The following is a 23967-nucleotide window of genomic DNA, read 5'->3' on the forward strand; positions in this document are numbered from 1 at the left end:
AGTGGAAATTGTCATAACATGCTAGTACCATGCTTGAGAATAGGAAGCTTGTGAGTCATATAGTTTTACTTCATCAGTAATCAGGAACATTTAAAATTTTGAAAGAGTTGTCTAGAGGTAGCTGAATTAAAATAATGAGTAACGTGTTTTTGATGTACAGATGCAGTAGTGATTGCATATATGGGAGTTGAGGTAAGGAAAAGGAGAAAGGAATTAATATTTCTTTCAATCATGTTGAAAACTAGGTTTCATATATATGGGGCTGGTGAATGCATAGTTGCTACCTTTCTCCGACAGCCTAAGAAAAAAAATATAGTTATCTGTCTCTCTCTCTATATATATCATCCATATATATCTATATCTGTATCTGTATCTATATATATCTGTATCTATATATATATCTTTATCTACATCTGTATCTATATCTGTACTGGGTTTATGTGGCAAGGTTTTGGTAGTGGGGAGCTGGAGAGGTGGCCTCTGTGAGAAGAACCCAACAGCTGCCCCATGTCTGATAAGGGCCGTTTTCAGCTGTCTCCAAAAGGGACCCGCTGCCAATAAGTGATGTTGTTTGCACCTCTGTGAGAACATGTTTGAAAAAAGGGAAAAAAAACTGCTTTGCAACAGCAGCTGGGAGAGTGAGGAGTGAGAACCAGATAACAAAGTCAGTGCAGGAGGAGGGCAGGAGGTGCTCCAGACACTGGAGCAGAAGTTCCCCTGCGGCCTGTGAAGAGGCCCCTGGTGGGGCAGGCTGTAGCCTATGGGTCCCACAGCAGAGCAGATCTCCATGCTGCAGCCCGTGGAGGAACCCCTGGTGGATGTGGCCTAGGGGAGGCTGCGGCCCATGGAGAACCCCCGCAGCAGCAGGCCCCAGCCTGGAGCTGCAGCCCATGGAGAGAAGCCCATGCAGGAGCAGAGGGTTGGGAGGGTGGGAGCTGCTGTCCATGGGGGACCCACGTTGGGGCATTTTATCCTGACAGATGGACCCCATGGTATGGATCCATATTGGAGCAGTTCTTGAAGAGCCTCTGCATGTGGGAAGCCCACACAGGATCAGTTCGGGAAGGATGGCATCCTGTAGGAGGAACCCCATGTGGAGCAGGGGCAGAAAGAAAGAGTGACAGAGTGGTGGGTGACAAAGGTGACAAAGCATTATGGACTGGCTGCAACCCCCATTCCTCTGTACCACTTAGGAGGAGGAGGTGGAAAAGGGTGGATGGAGGAAAGGTGTTTTTACCTTGTTTTCTTTCTTTCTCACTTCTCTAGCTTGTTAGTAATAGGTAATAAATTACATTAATTTCCACTATGCTGAGTCTGTTTTGCTCATGACGATAACAGTTCAGTGATCTCCCTGTCCTTATCTCAACCCTTGAGCCCTTTCCATCGTATTTTCTACCCCTTGTCTTTGAGGGGGGAGAGCTAGAGACCAGTTGTGGTGGAGTTCAAATGCCCAGCTGAGTAAAACCACCACAATATCTAATGCATATATAAATTAGGAGGAAATATAAAATATTAATAATATCAAGTACAACATGAGATGAGTACTCAACAAATATTTCATATAATGAGAATATACAGTGTTTGGAACACTTCACAAGCATCAAAACAAAAATACACACTAAACTCCCAAAGCTCAGGAAGGTATCCTAAAACTGAAAATAACAGTGTATAAGCAAAGACCAAATACTATTTATTCAATTTATTGAAAGACATTCTAATGCCGCAGAGCATTATTCTATCCTAACAACAACATACTCAACATTAAATATGATCACCAGCCTAAAAGTTCTAGGACTGTTTAAAAGGTCTGATTTTAAACAAGACATCTTTATTCTTCGGAAACTAAATTCATGATCACAGCCTGAATATTCCCAGACAAATATTAAATCACCAAACAAGCATTTCTTTACTATGTCGTATGGCTTCACTTAGTAGTAATATTAAGTACGTACAAATTGGCATTTTAATTTTGAGGGGTGCTAGACATCTCCTAGACAGGAGGTCTCTTGTACTCAACAGCTACTCAATGAGTTTAACTATTTAGTGAAAATGAAACTTCAAAAATGTAAGAAAGTTCTAATCTTATCTGTGATATGGCAACTGATCTGTTAGTTTTAGCATTTTGTCACACCTGGGCTTTCTATGCAAATAGAAAAAGGAAAAAGAAAACAAGCAAGAAGATGACATTGTCCTTCAGATCTCAGGGAACCATCAGAATATTTTATTAGGCTATTTTTCCCCAGATGTTCATTACAGTCACAATATTCTCCAGTTTAAAGAAATTGTTACTCTTTTGAATTCATCAAGAACAAGGCATGCTAAATACATATTCTAACATATTTAGCTTAATGACTACCTAGCAGAATAGCCAAATCTTTTACCACCACTACAATATAATTAATACCATTTGCTCAGGGGCAAATAGTCTCACCATGCTCCTAGACTTAAATCTTTCACACTGCATGACACACTGCTTCTGTTTCAGCAAAACGTCTACTTAGTATTATCCAGTCTCCTTTTAATTTCAAATCCATCACAATTTGCCGTTTGGTTTTACTTCTTTCAAACTAACATGTAACAAAGTTAAATGTGTAGTATTTGCAGTGAGAAAACATTTGCAAATATCCACAATAAAGCCAGGACAAAATAATATAAATAGCAGATTAATAAACACATGAAATATTCTAAATGTAAAAGCTAAAGTGTCCTTCTGACATTATTATTATTATATAATGTATATTTGTTGTTGTTGTTCAGGGTGGATAAGGTACTTTAGAACCTTCAGGTATTAAACTGAGTTTTGTTTCAAGTGCGTGACCTAGGATTCTATCAATGATCAATTCTGACCCTGCACCTCCCTATAGACTCTTAGAGCTAATGAGAAGAGCAGTAAATTATTGATTGAAACTAATGGGCCTTCCTTGTGGACCTAGAGTTCTGTGTAAAACAACATCAATCAATGCCATCTGGAAAGCACTTTAATCATAATGTATAAACAAATTATATCAAATAAGAATATATGTTAAAAGAATGCTGTTACAATGTTTGCAAATAAATTTAAAACAAACAAAAATTTTGATTCACAGATAAATTGTCTGAAATTTTGAACTCAGTTACCTGAGCTCCTGCTATTCCAAATTCAAGAATTTCAGGAATTTTGGAACTTGGGATAATATAGGTTTTTTTATAGATTTTTTTTTTTTTTTTTAATTAGGTTTTGGGAAAACAGAAGTTTTCTCATCTCTCTTTGTATACGTAAAAGTACCCAGAACTCAAACCCAAAACATGAGAATCTTCTAATCACAGAATGCAGGTAAGCAAATTAGATATTGCATCCTAATTTTCTCAAGCAATTACTTCTCTCATACCCATTGCTCCTCTCATTAACTGTTTCTATTTTCTGGAGAAAATTGCTGTTTATTTTTAGCTATAAATACATATCGGACAGAATTATTGGAACCTATTGAACATTTAGATGTTCGACACATGCTTCTCAGGTACTTGTATTCTATGAAACACTTCAGCATAATGAATTTTATTTTCAGACAGATACAATTCTTGTGAAAGAACACAAACCATGAGTGCATGTGTACACATACTGTTATCAAAGACTTTTTGTCACCTGCTTTAAAACAAGTCCAAATTACTGAGGGTTTCAGTCTCTCACAAGCTCCAAATTAAAAAGCTGATGAAGCTTGACAGACACACAGGCAAATTACTCGGGTGATAAACAGATTCTATGTTGAAATACTATATCTTATCAAAGTAATGCACCTGAGGTCATTGCCATGGAATTTGATCTCAAGAAAGGGACTAGGAAATGCTAATTGTAAATAATAATAAAACTAAGAGTGCAGGGAAACTACTACCAAAATATCACAAAACCTATACTCACAAATAAAAAAATATATCAGAACCAAACACACCAAATAAACATTATGACTTTGTGAATATAAGAGTGAGACAATCAACACTAAGTCAAGTCTTAAATCAGGGTGAATATTGATGCCATATTTTTATGATTGCACTAGCAGTCTGCCATACATAAAGACCACTAGGGAAAAAAAAAAAAAAAGCGTAAATCTATGAGAGGAAAACATTTGAAGAAATGTTCTTCATGCTCTGCTCAGACCAAGCTCTGAACACTGCATTTTCATTTTTAAGAATTCGAGTTTTCTACATCTGACAGATACCGTCTTTCATTCTTTAGGAAAAAGACCTTAGCTGTGTAGCAGTGGAAATTGGAGTGGATTTTGGTAATCAACTCAGGACTTATTCTAAGAGCTACATTGACAAGTGCAATCTCAGACAATGCTTCTGAGGTTTAAGAGCCCTTAAATTACTTACTCTTTTTGCTGCAATAATTGACACTCACATTTCAGAGCTTGAGGAAACATACAGCATAACCGAATATATTCTAAGGTACTTCTCTCCATTAAACAACGAACCAGGTGCAACACGATGCACTTAAAAGTTGTTATTATTTATTTATTTATTTATTTTAACAACTTCAGTACCAGCTTCAGTAGTGCAGCTTCAAAATACAGTTTGACCGAAATTGTAACACAATTGTTCTCTAATGTTTTACTTGTTAGTAGGTTAGCAGGTCACGTTTAAATCACCAAAAAGTCTGCTTACTTCGCAAATGACTTTGCATTAATTATTAAAAGTCTTAATGTCTAATTCTGCTAACTTTACTTCAAGAACAATCTAATTAAAATCAAGACCATTTAAAGAATAAAACTAGAAGAATTAAATCTTTGGAAAGCAAACTGGCATTAAAAACATCTGTCTAACAGATTTACTTCTTTGTTAAAGCAGAAATGAAACCTTAAATGCAATCTTATAATCAGTATATAAATATAAATAAATATAAATAAAATAAATAAATTTTGCAAAAGCAAATTCTTTATTCTATTTAAGAAAGCTCAGAGGAGGATTTATTTGTTTGGACAATGAGGTAAAAGTGAATGAAATCTCTGCTAGATGGAAGATTTCAACAGATGAAAACGCCCTTCTTTACTGAAAACAAAACAAAACAAAACACACATATGCGTTTTATTGTTGCGTTCCTAAAATACCAGTATTTGACTTTACATCAGAAACAGAAGTATCTTTTCTCAGATAAGGTTTTATGTAGATTTCATGTTCTGGCCAGAATAAAGCATTTAGTAGCTGTGTTTGAAACACTTTGTTCTAGAAATTAATATAAACACTATGGAAAAATTCAGTGTATATTCTTTAAACTATGAACCTGGTAAATCCACAGATGGATATTTGCTTGTTAATGAGCAACTCATCTGCCAGCTTTATTTGTCAGCAGATTACAGACAAGATAAAGCATTTGTTTATTCTCTTATATAAATTTGTGTTTATGGTATATAAAACTTCACTATTTTTTTTAACAGTGTTCCTGAATAAAAATTGCACACTAGAGATTTGTCCTATGCTTTCTTAATTTGGTAACCCATTAGTCACTTTTAAGTATTATTAAGGCTTTTGAGCCTTTTTTCCTAACAGCATCCAGAAAAGCAAAGTACTCTGTTGTATACATCTTTCAGTTATCATTCTTAGCAAAGGGCCCAACAATAAACAAAATAATAAAGAAATGTATTATTAGGTCTTATTAGAACTACCTGGAAGGAAAGTACTTGGACATATAATTTAATTAGAAACTCTATTTTTCAAATGAATTTCCCATGAAAGTTTTATTTTTCAAATGGGAAGTATTACCTAAAGAACCCTATCTCATTAAACAATATTTAACCATATTATCTAGTTCTCTGATTTCATAAAATGATGACCAAGCACATTGAAAGCAAAGGCAGAATTTGAAGTGGACCTTTTTTATTAGTTTCTGACAAAATGAAAAACAAAACAAAACAACAAAACAATATTTTCAAATATTATATGACCTCAAACCTTCTACACTTGGAAACTAAGCTAGTATCACAACTAGAGGACCAGATGTAGTAATCTCCTCTTACTGACACATAGATTTTCTATCTGAATTTTAATTTCTTCACCAGAGGTGTCTCAAAGCAAGACAAACAGTGAGTAGCAGAGTGACTAACTTTGGACACCCAAGTCACAGTCAAGGAATCTCAATATATACCATATCCGGAATAAGGAAAAAATGTGCGTCTAATTCCCATCAGATGATGCAAAACTCGTATTTTCCCATATAACATAATCTTAAAACAGGAAATGTTGATTTTTTAAAAATTACAAGTAATTTTGCTAAAGTTGCAATTATAAATGACACAAGAAAATAATTAATTTCTTAAGCAATTAAATCTTATGATCTTACAATAAAGCAGGAAAGAAGAGAATTACTGTGTATAGCATCACATTATGAGATTACAGCTAAGAAACTATATTACAGAGTACCAAAAACATTGAAAGAAAAATACAAAAATAGAATGTTCATGATGTTCTATATTTATCTTTGTGGGTAGGCTCTGAAATATCTTTTGAGCTGTCTTCCATGATAATCACTGGTAAGACCAAATTTTGGACTGGTATTCTCAGCAATGTTTATATCTGAGGACTCAAACCAGTCAAAGGCACTCTGTGAATTTATTATACTACTATTCATATTTTTTTTTAATTTTGTTAACAAAGCCTAGGTCAAAACAAACTATTTCACACAAACTGTTTCAATATATTTCCTATTTTATTTTTAATATTAATGGTTGCTAACAAACGTGCAGAAGGGCAGAACTGTCTAGGGGACCGCCCAATTGTTAACATCTTATTTATTTGTAGTACAGAATTTTTTTTCACAAAATTATTTTAAAGTTAAATATTTTCATACCTCATTCTATGCCAGCCGTTTTCCAGGCTGCATGTTATCACTGCTTCTGCAGTGAATCATATAAAAATCATAATTTTAAGGAAAGAAGGAATGCTGGACATGTAAGGTGTATTCAGAAATTACACTATCAGTGTTTTCTTCAGCAACATTCACTTTCACACAGGAGCAGTGACATTAGCTTCTCAGTAGCATAAAACCGTTGAAGCTCTTTTGCAGTGTGGTTTGCTTGTTTGTTTGTTTAATATTATAAGGAATAAAATATTGCAGAGGGGAAAAATGCCTTTTCAATGTTGATGCTGTCATCACATGCAAAATACAATACCATGCCTTTAAAATTCAACTGCATATCAAACTAAAACAAAAGTGAAAATTGAAATTAAAAACTATAGTTGAAATATCTACAGAATTAGTACCCTTTGGGGCATTTTGACCATATAACTATTAGTAGTTGGGACACATGAAAATTTCTGCTGCAGAGCCTTTATGTTTTGATGATGCACTACCAGATGACATCACTCTTGTATTGGCAGAAACTAATGGAATAGATCTGTACTTCTTACCATCAACACAGGCTGGCCTTGCTCTTGTTGTACCGGCAATCTGTCCTTTTTTACATGCACAGCGAGCTGTTTGTCGGGCTATAGTCCTTCGGGGCTGACTGCTATCTCTGTCCAAAGTAACAATCTCACATGTACCTGCAGCCAGTTGACCTGGAAAAAGAACCAGCAACAGGTACCAGAGTCACTGAATGCACTACAGGCAATCTATTACAGCTGAATAGAGTCATGGCCCTATGTCACCACAGACACTCCACAACAAATGGGCAGCCAGCTGACGGATATAATAAAACTGAGATGACATACAATTTTTCTTTGTGGTGGACATATGAAAACCCTGCAAACTGGTTCTGTCAGAAAATGATTATTGTTCCATAAAAGCCAGAGAGCTGAGGTCACACAGGTTACTTTTACTTATGTTGGCTAAGTAAAGAAACAACCTGCTTTTACAGCAATGAAATTTAAATGGTGTGCTCTTTACGATCTTTCAGAAGAGCAATGATTAAGTATATGGAAAACAAAAATAGACAATATTTAAAGGCCTTCCCCATGATCATGAATATAATTAAGTCTTAACTGCTTTGTGTGTTGCTTCTGAAAGATAAAGTATGCCCGAGTTTGTCAGTTCTTTGGCTCCTGCTTCATCTCAACTGAATAGCAACTCATTCCCTACCTGATTCATTTTTGAAGTAGCTGGTGTTTTGTCTTTTGCTAAATCTACAATGTGACCATTCTGCAAATGACAATAAAATCACACTGCCTGGTTCACTGAGTAACATTCTCTGCATGTTATTGACTTCTCCAATATATGTAGCTTTTATCGAAAATCCACCCCACCTGATTCTGCGTTTGGAGCACACTGTGAGAGACAAGACAAAGTTACAAAAAAATGTTTCCATGGCGTTTTAGTCTGAAGTGAAAATTCTACAATTAAAATTCCTCTGACGCTCGCAGTAGCATGCTAATAGTATAGCAAAATACTATGTTTTTATAAGCAAGAATATACATCATTGAATTTCAGTGCTTAGTAAGACTGAAAAAAAATCCCAGCTATCACTTTGTATTACATATAATCTCTGGATTTTGTGGTAGAGTACTAAATAGCATTTATTTTGGATTTTGTCTTTGTAGTCAATCGATTATAAACCTTCAAAGAAACATATACCAAAATAGGTTTGCAAATCACAAGCCAATTAGATTTTCTCTTCACAAAAAATTGAGAATGAACTAAATATATTGTACTTTTTTTAAATATGGAGTTTACATAATATTCACAGTTTATTTTCATTTTGTTGACTTTTGAAAAATGAGACAAAACCAGCAATTTTAAATCTGTATTAATATTTTTTTTTAATGAAACATTTATAAATGGTGATTAATTAAATTCTAGAAGTATAATCAATATGTCTGTATACTGCATTTTATTTCCATTCAGAAAACAATTTTATCTAGTATATTCTTCTAAATATCAACTGATGGTACTTCCTATTGTGTGGATACTGTTTTGAAACTGTCAGAATAGTAAAATATTGTAGGCTGTCAACAGCATTGTGACTGGTTCACTGCTAAGCCACCTAAATTTTATATTGCTGTAACTCCTACACTGCAGTGAATTACAACATGGTAAAAGCAAGTATCACAAAGATGAATATGGAACAAGGTACTCTACAAATTCATGCAAATATATATGTACATATATTTGTAATATATATATATTACAATATGTAATATATATTACATATATATATATTTTACCTCTACATAGGTTCATTTTGAGACTTTTTTTTTTGTTTTTTAAATAATGATTATTTTCAGCTGTTTCATTTGTTCATTTTTAAAGATGATGATTTCTTCCAGTCATAGTGACCTCATGTAATATATATATATTACAATATGTAATATATATTATATTACATATATATGTAATATATAATAAATAATATATATGTAATATATACATATATACACATATATATGTGTGTGTATATATATATATATGTAATAGACATTAGGCCTTCATAATTAAATAAGATATTTGACAGCCAAAAACACTGTAGTATTCGATGGCTGCTGGCAATCAGGCTTATGAGCTAAGGTCAATCTTGGATTTCATGAGCTTTCTATTCTTTTCCACCCACCATGTTAACAAAAAAACATCTTGGGATAAACATACTCATGAGGGGATTTTTACTCTATTATATGCTGATTTTTTCTTTGTATCCTCAGAAATTGTAGGTTAGAAAGCAAAGGTTTAGAAAGAAAAGAAGTGGCACTTGGTTATCCAAATGCAGACAAGGGAAATCTGGGTACACTGAGACATCTTGAGCTGACAGCATTCATTTTTCCTCCATTGCAAGTACATTTCATTTTGGGTTGCAGATGTATTGCTACCAAGTAATGTAGCTGTCTTAGTGGATCAAGTAAAAAAGACACAATCAGAGTTGTATTTAGATCTCGACCCCTCAAGCACATCATGATTAGGGTTCTGCATTGAGAACAGAAATTGAATGGAAACCAGAGAAATAAAATACGAAATGTGTAAGTATTCTTGAGAGTATACTCTTGCTGTTTTCATTAAAAGATATTGTAAATCATATAATCTAGGTGGATCATTCTATAAAACCCCATTTCAGAGGAAAGGAACCAGTGTTACAGCACAGTCAAGGTGAACAAGGACTACAGTGTTCTTTTTACTTGGAACACTGAAGATAAATGTCAAGATAAATTCCAGGGAATGCAAGCAGGGACTGTTGATAATATTTTCTGCTTTTTATCTTATAAATAATGTTTTTTACTTTTGAACCTGTCCAGTTTTACCTCTACGTAGGTTGATTTTGAGACATTTTTGTTTTGTTTTGTTTGTTTTTTAAATAATGATTATTTTCATCTGTTTCGTTTGTTCATTTTTAAAGATGATGATTTCTTCCAGTCATAGTGACCTCATTTTTTGAGAAACTTGGAAAACTAGGATACCTAAATGAAAGTAATAGCTATACAAAGATAAAAGATTCAAGGAACTTCTTGCAGCTATTTAAAGAAAAAAAAAAAAAAAAAGATGGAAAACTAGGAAGAAAAAAAAAATCGTGTCAGTTGCCATTCATATTTCTACTGCAGAAGAAAACTAAAAGTTATTGTAGAGTTACAGCAGCTGTTCCCACTTATATGACATAAATATTTCCTCGTCGTTGTGTCACAGGTTGCAAAGATTGCACTGCAACATATTGTACATCCACTGTTACTTGGCTTTAGATGGCTGTAAAGGATGAAAAGTATCAGCCAAGGTTATGGAGAGCCACTTCCAGAGCGAGAATCATCTGGAGGTCTTCTCTGTCTCATTAAGTGAGTCTGTACCACTTACATGATATAAATGCTACTTTTGCTTTTTAAGAATTTTCTCTAGAAATGTAAGGTTTACAATGATGGAACAGAAGGAATATACTTTTTATAAAGTATAGTTTCAAGAATAAGGTTACCCTTCGTTTTCAGGGATGTTGCCACAATCTTCTTTCAAGGCCATTAATTAATATCATTTTTTTTAGCCTTGGAATACTCACCACAACTCCTAAGTGCAGAGAAGAAATTAAAAGAAGGAGGAGTTTCACTGAAGCTTTTCCCATTGAGAGATTAAGAGCCACTGCTTGTGGAACAGTGGTAAAGACTGGATATTTTTAATAATCCCATTTATGTACTTACAGTACACAAAGCAATTCACGGCTACCCAACCTGAATGAACTCATTTTGAGACAAAAAAGACAAGCATCACCAGAGAGCTCTGATTCATCACAGACTTGTATGAAAGGCTTATTTTTTTTTCCCCCTAAGGAAAGGTCATTTTTTATTATTTTATGTATCAAGCATAAAATAATAAATTTTCATAATAACTTTCAGAGTTAAAATAAACTTTTTTATTTTATTATTATTATTTTTTTTTATTCCCAAGTAAATGAATGAGTATTGGTTTGCTGTTGTTTTTATATTTATTTTGTATATGTATGGTTCAGCAATGAAGACCTCACTGGAAGTTATTTGATTTTGCATTGCCACCGTCTGGTTATTAAAGAGAGAAAAAGTTCAGGTTCCTTGCTCTTCTATATGTTGTACCGCATTCTTAAAATGCCAGTTGACATCTCATCTCTCAGATATCAATGTAGATGCTTCTCTATGGAATTATTTCAGGAAAATGGAGAACTACAGGGTTCTGATTTAAAAATTTAAGTCAAACTGAATTAAAAAAAAAAAAGCAACAAAAACAATCAAGTAAATAAAAAACAAATAGGATTAGGTTTTTGGCTTCTAGCTAGTACAACTCATACTGCTTACAGTGAAAGGAAATTACTATATTCAACACAAAATACTCAACACACCTATTTTGCTTTTTTTTTTTTAACTCTTCTCTGTGAGAGTTTTTTCATGAAAATCTGTAGAAGTCAGTAAGAATATATCTCAAAATAAAATGATGTATGATTATTTAATACTTTCTCTCTTGAAAAAAAAAATGTTATTAAGTAGTTTAAATGTAAATAAGCTTTTTTTTTTCATTTTTATTTTTATTTTTATTTTTATTTTTATTTTTATTTTTATTTTTTAAGAGCCCTGTTATCAACTATATGCCATTACTGAAAGAATAAAGCCTTTCAAAATCATGTATGTCATAGGTAAAACCTTCAATTAGTAAATACTTTCATACTAAATGCAGAGTACCACAGGATAAAATGATAATTTTCTGTGGAAGAAAATATTTCTGTTCTCTAATAGAAAATAAAATCTGTTTAATTCATATTGATTACAGCAAGCAAGTTATAGATATTATGATTTTTTAATTTATGCGTGCTGAAAAGCTGAAAACATTCCCTTCAATTCATTTAAAGAATAAAATCAGATGATTAACTCATAATATCTGTGGGTTCAATAGCAATAAAATTTGATCTAAATCTATGGGTCTTTCCAGGATTTAGATTCCATGTTCACCCAGAAATCTCCTGATTTGCACATGCAGGCTTATATTACAGTTTCAGAGAATAATTTTTCCATGCATCACCAATTTGATGCCTAGCAACACAAGCTCTTTTAGTTCAAAATGCATAAAGTTAAATGTTATTAAAAATCTTGGCTAGATTCAGATACTCTTTTGTCAGTGAACACAATGCAGGAGTTGTTTCAAAATCAGATCATAGGAACATATTCAGCAGTTTTCTATTACAATATCGAAGTCTTTCTGACAACAGAGCCATGCCAACTCCTGAGCAGAGCTGAATATAAACAATTCCCACTGAAATAAAGTGCAACTTAAGCACTTAGTATGACTCATGATCTGCAGTTTGACATTAATCTGAATATCAAATATTTAAATTTATTTTATTTTATTTTATTTTATTTTTAAAGTACGTATTTAAGCAGAATTTGAAAAATTCCATATTATCCATCCTTCCTTGAAGAAAATTTCCTGCACCAAGATCTCTTGCATTAAGCATCATCCAATTTCAAACAATCCTATTACCTTTTCTTTTCCAATTTTAGTTCAGAACAAGAGACATTATGGCAAAGAATTGGTTTGCCCCAAAGAACAACAATCACTTTTAAGCTACAACTGCAAAAATTTTGAAAATCTAACAAGAAAGAGCAACTCCAACAAAGCTGCTGAAAAAAGTTATTTAATGTGAAGTAACAAACCAGAATTGGCTCAGCTTCTGTAACTCAGCATGGGAAAAACCTGTTCAAATGAATCAGCACAATTTCAAAACAGCTCTCAAATAAGAACTTTGTTTCAATCTTAACATATGCAATACACAGGACTTTTTTTTTTTTTATAGAATATAATCATAAATTTCATTTTTCTGTTACTAAAGTTTCTGGCACTGATAGCATCTACCTCCAAGATGCTTACTACATCATTTAGGACCTTGTAGAATCCAAATCTTTCTATTGAAACAAACGCTGTGTCTGTTGAAGTAACAGATTACACACAGGAATTCTTCATGCTTCTACAGTTAGACAACATTTTTAAAAATAATCTCTACCTTTTTTTTCTTGAGGATATATATATGTTGATAATAGAAGACAGGACAGTTGTTATCGTTACTAAAAAAAAAAAAAAAGGTAACTAATTTGGGTAATTTTAATTTACAAATGTAATGTACAGGTGCACAGCAAAGTAAAAAGTGGAAGACTGAATTTTTCAAAACTTCCCAGGGATTTACTTTATAAATTCAGTGCTATATTTGTCTGGAATCATCCTTGCCATATGACTGCTATAGCTTTCCAATATTAAAGGGAATGATTCAGGATTTTGGTTGTGTAAAACAGAATTTGTCTCAAAAAATGTTTTTAGAGCTCATTTTACAAAGAAAAGTTCACTGTAGAATGCACAGTTAAGAAAATGTTAAGAATAAAAATGTGATGAAAGCCTTTTCCTTTTAAGAGTTGGTTTAAGTATTTTCAGAGTTTCACTGCAACAACACAGTACGTTATGTCCCCTTAGTAATTACTAATCTTATTGCAATTTTCAGACTACCACTTAGCCATCTCAAGCACATAAACAGCACAGACATTAGGAAGATAGGAAAATAGCTTTCAGCCCTTCCATTCTGAAATAAGCAGTAAATTTTAATTAAGATAGATCCTCTTCTAAATAGTTGCATAGGAAAGAAAATAGAGTCTGTGGAGATTCAAGATATATTCAGGACCCATTTTGAAATTTAATTTTTTCCAGATAAGACTAATGTCCTAACTTACTGCACCTCATATTGCTGTTGAATATAATTGCTTAATATCTTGTTATATAATTTTGAATCATCTCCTTTCTATCTTACAATAAAAATGGAACAAAAAAAAATACATGCAAAACCAAACCAGCCAATATTTAAACATAAAGGACAAGTTTCTGAAGGCAATTCTGATACACTGTGAATACAAAGGGGGATTCAAGAGCAGAAAACCTCTTAAAAAATAAAATAAAATAAAATAAAATAAAATAAAATAAAATAAAATAAAATAAAATAAAATAAAATAAAATAAAATAAAATAAAATCAAGTTGAGGATATATAAATAAACATGGAAGCAAGGCATTAATATACATAAAACTACTTTAAAATGTATTTTACTATCTGGTACACTACTTTAAAGAGTAATTCATCTTGATTCAGTAGTTTGAGGACATGGCAATGCCATTCGTCAAATTCCTGTACAGTCTCATGTCAAAACCAACACATTTCATATGCTGCATTTTACAACAAAGAAAAAAGGAAAACCCTCAGGGAAGTACTGAAATGAGAGATAACTTTATGTCAGGGTCCTGAGGGCTTCCACAGGCCCATACCTTGCCCAGTGCCCCATGTCTGCCCCAAGGCCATCAGGCTCTGCCCCAGGAGGACCTGTCTCCAGCTCTTAACAGTGCTGCCCTGCACAGCCATGGGCCTCCTAAACCTGCAGGGCCTTGTCCCGGGGGACATGTTCCAGCCTCAACCAGTTCCTGTTTCCTGGGAGGTGCTTGGTGCCTGGGTCTGGGGTTGCCCCAGTGCCCCTGGCTGCCCTGCTCCTGTCTGGGGCTGGGACAGGCCATGCTGGCATGGAGACTGGAAAGCCATTAATCTTTATGAGTAAAGCCAGTAACTACTGCACTCCTCACTTCAGTGACAGACCACAGCTTCCATGTTTTAACATATATTCACATAGAAAACACACAAATTTATTCCACCAATGTTGGTACAGCTTTCACAAAAGTTACAGAAATAGCCTGCGGAGGAATTTGAGGGGGGTTGTATTGAGTTTCTATGTCTGTTTTTGGATAGTGAATTAAAACAGACCTTATAAATAAGGAAATCATATAACCAATGCTGCAAAAAATAAGTGGAAAAGATAATGCATTCAAGACCTTCCTTCTTAAAGAAGTTCTTCCACTCTGTAAGCCAGTGTGAACCACAAATCTCAGCTACACAGAGCTTCTCCAAGGAGGACCTGTAGCTCGGAGGGCTTCCTCTTCATTCCTGTTTATGCAGGTTCAGTTAATTGGTTCTGGAGAACTCCATTGGTTACAAAAAAGAAATAATTAAATGAACTCAGGATTAAAAACAGGTAAGCTTATTTGCATAAATTGGGACATAGCTGTCACTCTATTATTTCCCTAAAATATTTAAAACTGTTAAGAAAAGAAAAGAAGAAGAAAAAAAGAAAAAAGCACCCTTCTGTGTCTTTACCAGCCTCTACATGTAAAATAAACCTAGTCTGTTTATAAAACAAACAGAGTAGCCACAGGGGGAAAACTGTTATTGGAGAGATGCTGATATTTCTCTTGAGAAAGGAATAAAAAGCACAAGTTTGTCTAAAAAGCTACTGACATTTGTTGGAGCCAGAAGCTGTACGTCAGGAAGGAACAAGTCTGTTGTGTTAGCAAAATATGTCACTGCAGGGACATGAAATCAGTTTGAAGGAACATGCAGATAAAATCACGTATCAGAGGTAGACATAATGTAGCAGCACAGGTGAACTGTGCTTATAACTTCTCCGGTTTTTCACTCTAGAATAACATGAGAACTATTTACACATATACCAGACCTTAAAATGTCATCATATAAGTACCCTTCCTACTGGTATCAAGACCTGCACTTCAAGATCTGAGGTTCTGCAGCAGACTTGAGGTAAAATTTGGTCTAGTAAAGGTCATCTGGGAAAGGCAAATCCATATGCTGAAATTTTATTTCTTTAGATTTTGTTTATATTTATTACTGCTTAAAGCACTGCATAAATTATAACCCCAAACTTCTGATTGACATTCCTATGCAACAAGAACTCCATGCCTGAAGTAGGTTTGAATACATGTATGAGAAGGACAAAATGCACAGCTGAAGACGACTGCAGCCTAGATATATCTGGCCTTGCATACGTACTATCTGCTAATCGATACTTGTAAATGAATGAAAATTTCAAGTGATAGAAATTTTAATTTGTTTTTATTGGACAAATATGTCCAAACATTAAATCATCCATTACATTTTAGACCTAAATAATTTATTTAAAATACTTGTTTATTTTTACATGACAACTACTTTCCCTTTTGGCAAACACTTATGACATAAGAATTATTTTCCAGTGATGGCGTTGTGATATGAAGGAGGAAATGTTTCCTTTTGTTGTTAAATGGTATTACAACAGTGAGAATGTGCACCTAGGGTTGAAAAGTGAAGTTCAGTCCCAGAATCCCCTGGAGTTTTTAATCTACTAAACCAAATTTAAACTGAAAACACCTACACTGTCATTTTAAACTCCCAAAAGCTTCTTTTTTTTTTTTTTTTTTCTTCTCATTTTCTTGTTGTTTTAATTATTATTATTATAATTGTTATTATTGTAATGTGGATTGTAGTTGGAAGGCTTATCTTGAGATCACTTGATGGATGAAAAAGTGTTTAATCTATGCCTTCTTTTGTCATTTTTATTTTATTTTTTTCCCCATGGAATGAGTCCATAAACATTCTCCATCCGAAACATAGTCTTTCAAGGTTTTGTGTTCTGTGGTAGTGCACTTACTGAGAACATGCGGGCGAAACATCTCACACATAAACTCTGGAAATTATCTTATCTTAGTAACACTGCAAAAGATAACACTGAAAAACAGAGATATTGAATTAGCCAGGTACACATATCCAAGAAAGAAACAAATTTAATCAATGTTGAATGTCTTATTACACCTGGAATGTAACAATATAGGCCCATTGAAATATATAATAATATAATTAGAAGTATTGTGGATGAGCCCAAATCCAGGCTTGATGTTGAGAACCTTGAGAAGACAAAGGATCCTCAGGTACAAAGCTTCAGCAGGCACAATTGCAGGTGCCTCTTGAAATGTCTCTCTCTCTGTAGTAACTATAATGCATGTTTATGGTGTATAGGTTCAATTAATCTGCGTGGTAGCATGAATTCTCAAATCAAGTGCATAAGGATCAGAACACAATAGAAGGTGTCTGCTGTGTCTGCTGTTTCTTTATGGTAAGCTCTCAGAGTTTCATTACTGAACACACAAGAGCACTGTAATGTTCCTCAGTGGTACCCCACATCTCCATGTTTACTGCATAGGGCAATGAAGCCACTAATTTAGGTGTTATCCTGAACACATGGTTAGATTTTAGTGACTACAAGACCTAAGGGGCACCTAAAGAAAACTCTGAGCACAAACCCCACTACTGTAGGTACATCACAGGGGTTTTAGATGATCACATTGTTTTAGAAGTTAAAAAAATACAGTTGCAGCATGCTAAATATATCCTTCCTTTAAAACTAATACCAGACTTTATCACCAACTAGAGGAAGTGAATTTGACAGACTTCTTAAGTGATAAATTTGAGTGATGGCTTTCATTTTAAAGGTTTATCTGGGAACAGTGCTTTACGCAAGTGTGACAGAGAAGCTTGAGTATGCTGGCTATTATTCTCAGCTGTTCCACAGACTTGGAGGAATGATCTTCTATCTGGGCCAGCTTCACTGCTGCATTTACCATTTTTATCCATTTTGCTCAAAATGACTTACGAAACAGGTGCATGCTGAAACTAAAAGTTTTCATGGATGAAATCCATGATTTTTATATCCTCGTTTCTAGTCCTCCAACAAGATAACCATTTATGGGATAAGATTCTTCTCTGCACAATTCAAACAAGGGTGACAGCAAAAGAGGTTTTTTAGTTCCTCACATATATCTAAGGCTGGCCAAAGACAGCGCAGTGAACACTGACTACAGTGAACCCACATACCTTTAAAATCAGTAAAGATTACATATATATATATATGTAACATATATATATATATATATAACCTCTTCCTGTGTCCTATTTATTAGGAACAATGTCTTCTATTTAAACAACTAAGTGTTCAATCACTGCAAACTCACAACATCCACTCTTTCACCTCTACACTGTACAGTGGGACTAGCACTCAGATGAGATATGTAGCATATGTTTACACTAGATGCAGAATTATTCTCAAGACACTGAAAAGATGAAAACATTTGAAGTGCACAAATACATTCTGTATTTGTATGTGCTAGACACATAAGCTCTAAAACAGATACAAACAAAATTATTGACGGAAGCAAAACTTCAGTGTATGAGTTGATAACAGAAGACAATGTTAAAGTCTTTACACTGATAACCTTTTAAAAAACTTTAACTTTTTTTTTTTTTTTAATTATTATTCTCTTTATAACAAGGTCCATCTTTTTATGTACTGCTTATCAGTTTTACTAGCTAATAAAATGTTAAATTATGCTATCAATTTCCCAATGAATGCCTAATAAATAACACTTCTTCAGATCAAGGTCCTTAATAAAAAGGAACTAAACTGAAACCTGTCACTGTTTTATTCATCATTTTGATGAACAAGGTTTACTGTTACTCATGGTGCACCACCCTGAGATATGCTTCCCAAGACATAGAATAGACTGTAGCTAACAATTTTCTCAACACAGAGGTTATGTACTTAGGTAAACACAAACATGTGTGTGCACATATACTTGAATGTACTGTACTATATGACCTTAAAGATAAAGATGCTTTAACATGCTTCTTAAAGAAGATGCTTCAAGATGCTTCTTAAACTGACCATAAGCTATAAGTGATTTTCCAAGACTCTTTACAATAGCTGTTATGCTGATACCAGAAAGTGAATCAGTAGGTCTGCTCTTTCTGATGCCATAGTTGATGAATGCGATGTTTTAAACCTACAACATATAAACTTTAGTCCAATCAAATAAAAATTTCACAGTAGAAGCTACCTATGTAAGAAGCATTCCAACTGATTTCTAGGGGAATGCCATATGCAAAAAGGTGTCATGTCTGAGTCTGGAACTGGCTATGCTTTGAGTTGCTTTTTTCTCATCTGCTTGCTAGAACTTTAACACCAGAATATTGACTGTAAGAATCTCAGTGTTCTGACTGTCTGGTGGATAACACCATATCATTTCTAATTTGGGATTAAGCGTATCACCAAATATCATACACTATATTTCACCTTCTATCAACTAAGAAGAAAAACTAAGTGTACATGAGATTTGTACTCCACGGGTCACAATGAACCAGCACTCACCAGAAGTTCTTGGTGCAGAGGACAACATGAAAGCTGTCAAGTTATAAAGGCCTAAGCATCACTAAGTGCCACTTAGGCCTTACCACTTAGGCACTTAGTGGTAATACTGAGGAAATGCTGAAGGAGAACTATTAATATTGTGGAAAAACATAAACATTTTTCTGTCTCCTTTTTGGTGAATATTCTTACATTGCTTAGGTCAGTGATTCTGGTACTGTGCTACTGCTGCAATGGTATGTAAGCAGGAGAAAGTATAAAATTCATAGACAGAAGAATGATCCCACAGGGATTAGTAAGAAAGCAGCAAAGAGATTTATTGAATGAATGTTTGCACTCACTAGATATAATAAAACTTGAATGATATCAAGCAATCCACTTACATATATGAGATATACATGGTCATGTTGACCACTTATGGCCTGCCCTTCTTATTTTAATTTTCCCTGTGGCAATATAGCAGCTTGAATGAAAACTGAGTATAAGCTGATACGAATCAGGAAAGGAAAGCTGGCAATAAATATTTCATTAAAAAAGGAGTTTCTGAAGGGCCATATAACCTTTTGTTTAAATACTTCAAATCCAAAATGTATTAGGTGCAAACAAAATAAAGTTATTTTAATTAGGTATAGGTAATCTGAATTTACACAGCAGACATTAAAGGGAGAGTTTTTATGACAATAAGACAAATTCTATCATCCAGACCAAAGATTGTGTATGGTATCTCTAGAGAAAATAGGCCATCACAGTGTATGTTACCTAAGGGGCAACTAAGGGTAGTGAACCAAATGATTAACCACAGCTGTAAATGCACATCATATTATTTGTGTGTTTATGTCTATGCCCACAAAAATGTATTTTTGTTTCATGCTGGGAAGGATAACAGCTGAGGGAGATAGACTTTTTTGAACAAACATGGGAATGTCACTTAAACTAATTGTGAGATAAAAACGAGCCTGATATTATACAGAAAGCAGCAACTCTGTTATCAAGAGGAAGAAATGCATCAAACGGAAATCACACAGTCCTAGTTTAAAAGAAGAATGATGTCAAAAGCCTAGCATTTAGTTTCTGATGTTGCCATGTATCTTCTCTTGTTAGAAGGGGGATACAGCACCAATTTCAGTGGAAGTACACTACCATCAAACCAGAGAAGACCATAGGTAAATGAAACCATAAGAATTCTAGTATTAATCAAAATTCAACTCTTCTTATCTGATGAATTAAACAACTACAACATTTCACTACTCTTAAATTAAAGCACTTATACATCTACTGTACTACATGAATTTTTGCATGACTGATAAAATCAATTGAAGTTATACTACTAACTTCATAGACATAAAATTCAATGGAATAGTAATAAAGTCTCCCCACACCCAGCACCATCTGTTCAGCAAATTTGTTTTCCTTCCTGAATAACTATGATTCTGACCAAAGACATTTGTAAAATGAAGTCTTATTCCAGTGAAAGCTCTGCTTTAACTGCCATTCATGTTATCCAGAGACAAGTCCACTACTTAGAAGTGACTGAAGAAATGTCTTCACAATAAGTGTATTTATGATAATCATACAAGAGATACTCGATTAGCTAAGGCCAATCAATGTGAACATAAAAGCACCAAAACAGAAGCTGTCTTCACTTATATTTCCACTGCCCTGAGCAGAATACACCTATAAATTTCAGTGAGACTCTTACAGATCCCACTGTAACAAGTATTTAGTACAAGGGACCACAACATAGCAATGACGTTAAAATCTTATATTATCAAAAATGGATAATATTAACAATCTGATTCTTTGGGATACCTTAAGCACTCAAATTCTCACAGTTCTACAACTACAGATTATTATTCATCAAATTGTATATCATCTCACTGATTTTCAGCAAAGCTGATCCTTAACAGCAAAACAGCCTTTAAGTTTTGCTTAAAAACTTTAGCATTACTAAAAAAGGCTCACTCCAGCACAAGACCTTCAGTATGAAGCCCCCACTGCAATCCCTGCATCACCATTTAGTTTCTTGTTGTTGAGGTATGAGGTAAAAGTCCCAGTTTCTCAAGAGTCTGCCACACATTGTTTTTTGTTGGTGGTGTTTTTTTTTTTTTTTTTTTTTTTTTGACTAGATGACCTCCAGATACATCTTTCAACCTATTTCTTTCTTAAAGAAATGTGCTAATACATAATACACACTAGTGAACACTGCATCCATACACTACTACACTCTGTGTGTACACCTTCGTATAACATAGATTCTTGGTTATTGCTGTTGATTATTCAATGTTTAAAATATGTGCATTTGGGTATACTAATCTATTATGCTAGTAATTTCAGGTAAATAGCTTCTGTTTTCTACTGCTTCCTGATTTTGTATATAAATATCAATTTGTCATAACAGAACTGCACTGTAGATATGAGATAAACTTGTTCCAATCCCATTGCATTTAATACCTGAATTCTGAAATCTTTAATCAAACGAAGCTGATCACTGCTGGAAAAACAAATGCAGAAGCAAAAGATCTCAAGACCTTAATAGGAGTAAAGTGTATGCATAAACTATTTCTGACTCTGCAAAACTGTTTAAGAGATTATTATCTAAATTATATGCATTATAGAAATATTTCATACACTGTATATGTATATATAATTTAAATAATCTATACTTCAATGTTGTTAGCATACATTCCATATTCAAAAACATCAGAGATGATGGAATATTGTTTAACAATAAAATTGAAATCTGCAGTAGTGTCCAACCAGAACATGCAAGTAAAATTATTGCCTAAATAGCAATATGTATATATTGTATATATCTATACACACACACACACACACACAATGCTGTATATATTTGTATAGACACGTGGATTATAAATGACATCTACCAGGAGAGAAGCATAATTAATCATTAATTATTACGAGTATTATTAATTAAGTAATTATTAAGCATAATTATTATATTATTAAGCATTATTAAGCATTGAACAAATAGACCAGGAAAGGATGTTTTGATGTATAGGTATTGCACTGAGTTGAATCAAACCTTACCTACAAAAATGTATATATTGCTACTAGCTCACATTTTCCTATTCATATCTGCAACAATATTTCCCATGCAATATGCCCAGTTGTGAATGGCTGTACAAACACAAAGCAGTGAAGAACCAGGCTTTGAACTACAAGGAAGGGGAAATTTAGTTCCGTTTTCAACAATGAATATTTAATAGATTCCCAGTTCTACTAACATCTGACAATCCTTTCTACCAATTACCCTTTTCACACCAGCTCTAATAGTAAAGACAAGAAGAAACGATCAGGATTGGACTGACTGCTTAACCCTTTACATAAACCTCTGTACAGCCAGACAAATAATAAAAAAGTTAGAACTCTTGTTTCTTGTCTTTCATATGTAACTGATTATGTAACTGATCTCCTGCACAGTGAAAGTTTGATATTGATTACTGAGATTGTATATACATGCACGCATGCACGCACACACACGCACACACACACATATCCTATCCTATCCTATCCTATCCTATCCTATCCTATCCTATCCTATCCTATCCTATCCTATCCTATCCTATCCTATCCTATCCTATCCTATCCTATCCTATCCTACTCTGTGATAGGAAATATTATATAAATTGTTTTGTTTGTTTGTTTGTTTGTTTTTATTTTTTCTTTTCCTTCCTCATATTAGAAAAAAATCACTGGTCGTAGTTACTGAGTGATCAGAAAACACCTAGAAAAAAAATGGTAAAAAAAAAAAAAAAGAAAGAAAGAAAAATCAAGATATCTAGGCAACCAATCCTTTCCACATTGTAACAACTCTCTTGAGTGGAGACACTTGGGATTGGTGAAAAATTAGCATCTTTGCCAGAGTCGCTTGGAGACAAAGGACACAGATTTTGATATTTCATCCCTAAACACAAAGAAGCAGCATCAGCAAAACATGAAAGAAAATAAATCTATTTAATAATCTGACTAGTTTTACCTTCCATTTTTCCCAGTGATGGAGTTGTATCTAGTGACAGTGTAAACATTTTACTTTGCACAATGTAAGAACCACAATAGAAGAGCGTAATTAGCGCTGGAAAGACATTCTCAAGGAAGTACTTTGATTTCAAAAAACTGTTGGAGTGATTGTCACCCCTGCTGTGCCTGGATTCTCTCTTGATGTGCATAAAGTGTGAATGCAGAACACATTATTATGAAACTCACTCATCCTTGCGTTTGTGTGCTCATTGCTTTTGCCATCTTGTGGTGACCAAAAATAGAAACTTACAGAGCTGCATATAATTCACACTGGAATAATGTTGCTGCATTTTTTAATGAATTCTTCAGTGTACATACTGAAGATCTACAACTCAAACCATGCTCTGTATTTTGTCATTTATTTAACAAATGTGTATTCATTTTCCTTTTAAGATTGAGCTCACACACACACACACAAAAAAAGTCTACGCACTTAAAAGAAGCAAAAACATGAAATGATTTAATACTACATAAATGCCTTCCAAAGG

At 33.8% G+C, this 23967-nt stretch overlaps 1 protein-coding gene across 1 annotated transcript in view; it reads right to left on the reverse strand.

The window, feature by feature from the left end:
* The window catches only part of TAFA5 (TAFA chemokine like family member 5), a gene marked incomplete at both ends in the record, with an annotated part of 362745 nt that overhangs the window by 121382 nt on the left and 217396 nt on the right, over nucleotides 1–23967 (reverse strand). Inside the window, one exon of the mRNA XM_082752195.1 lies at nucleotides 7378–7527. Within this exon, the coding sequence (XP_082608321.1) occupies nucleotides 7378–7527 (150 nt within the window). The remainder of the gene's footprint in view (nucleotides 1–7377; nucleotides 7528–23967) is intronic.

This window comes from Aythya marila, assembly GCF_965140915.1.
Source record: "Aythya marila genome assembly, chromosome: 1".
In the NCBI taxonomy this organism is placed as follows: domain Eukaryota; kingdom Metazoa; phylum Chordata; class Aves; order Anseriformes; family Anatidae; genus Aythya; species Aythya marila.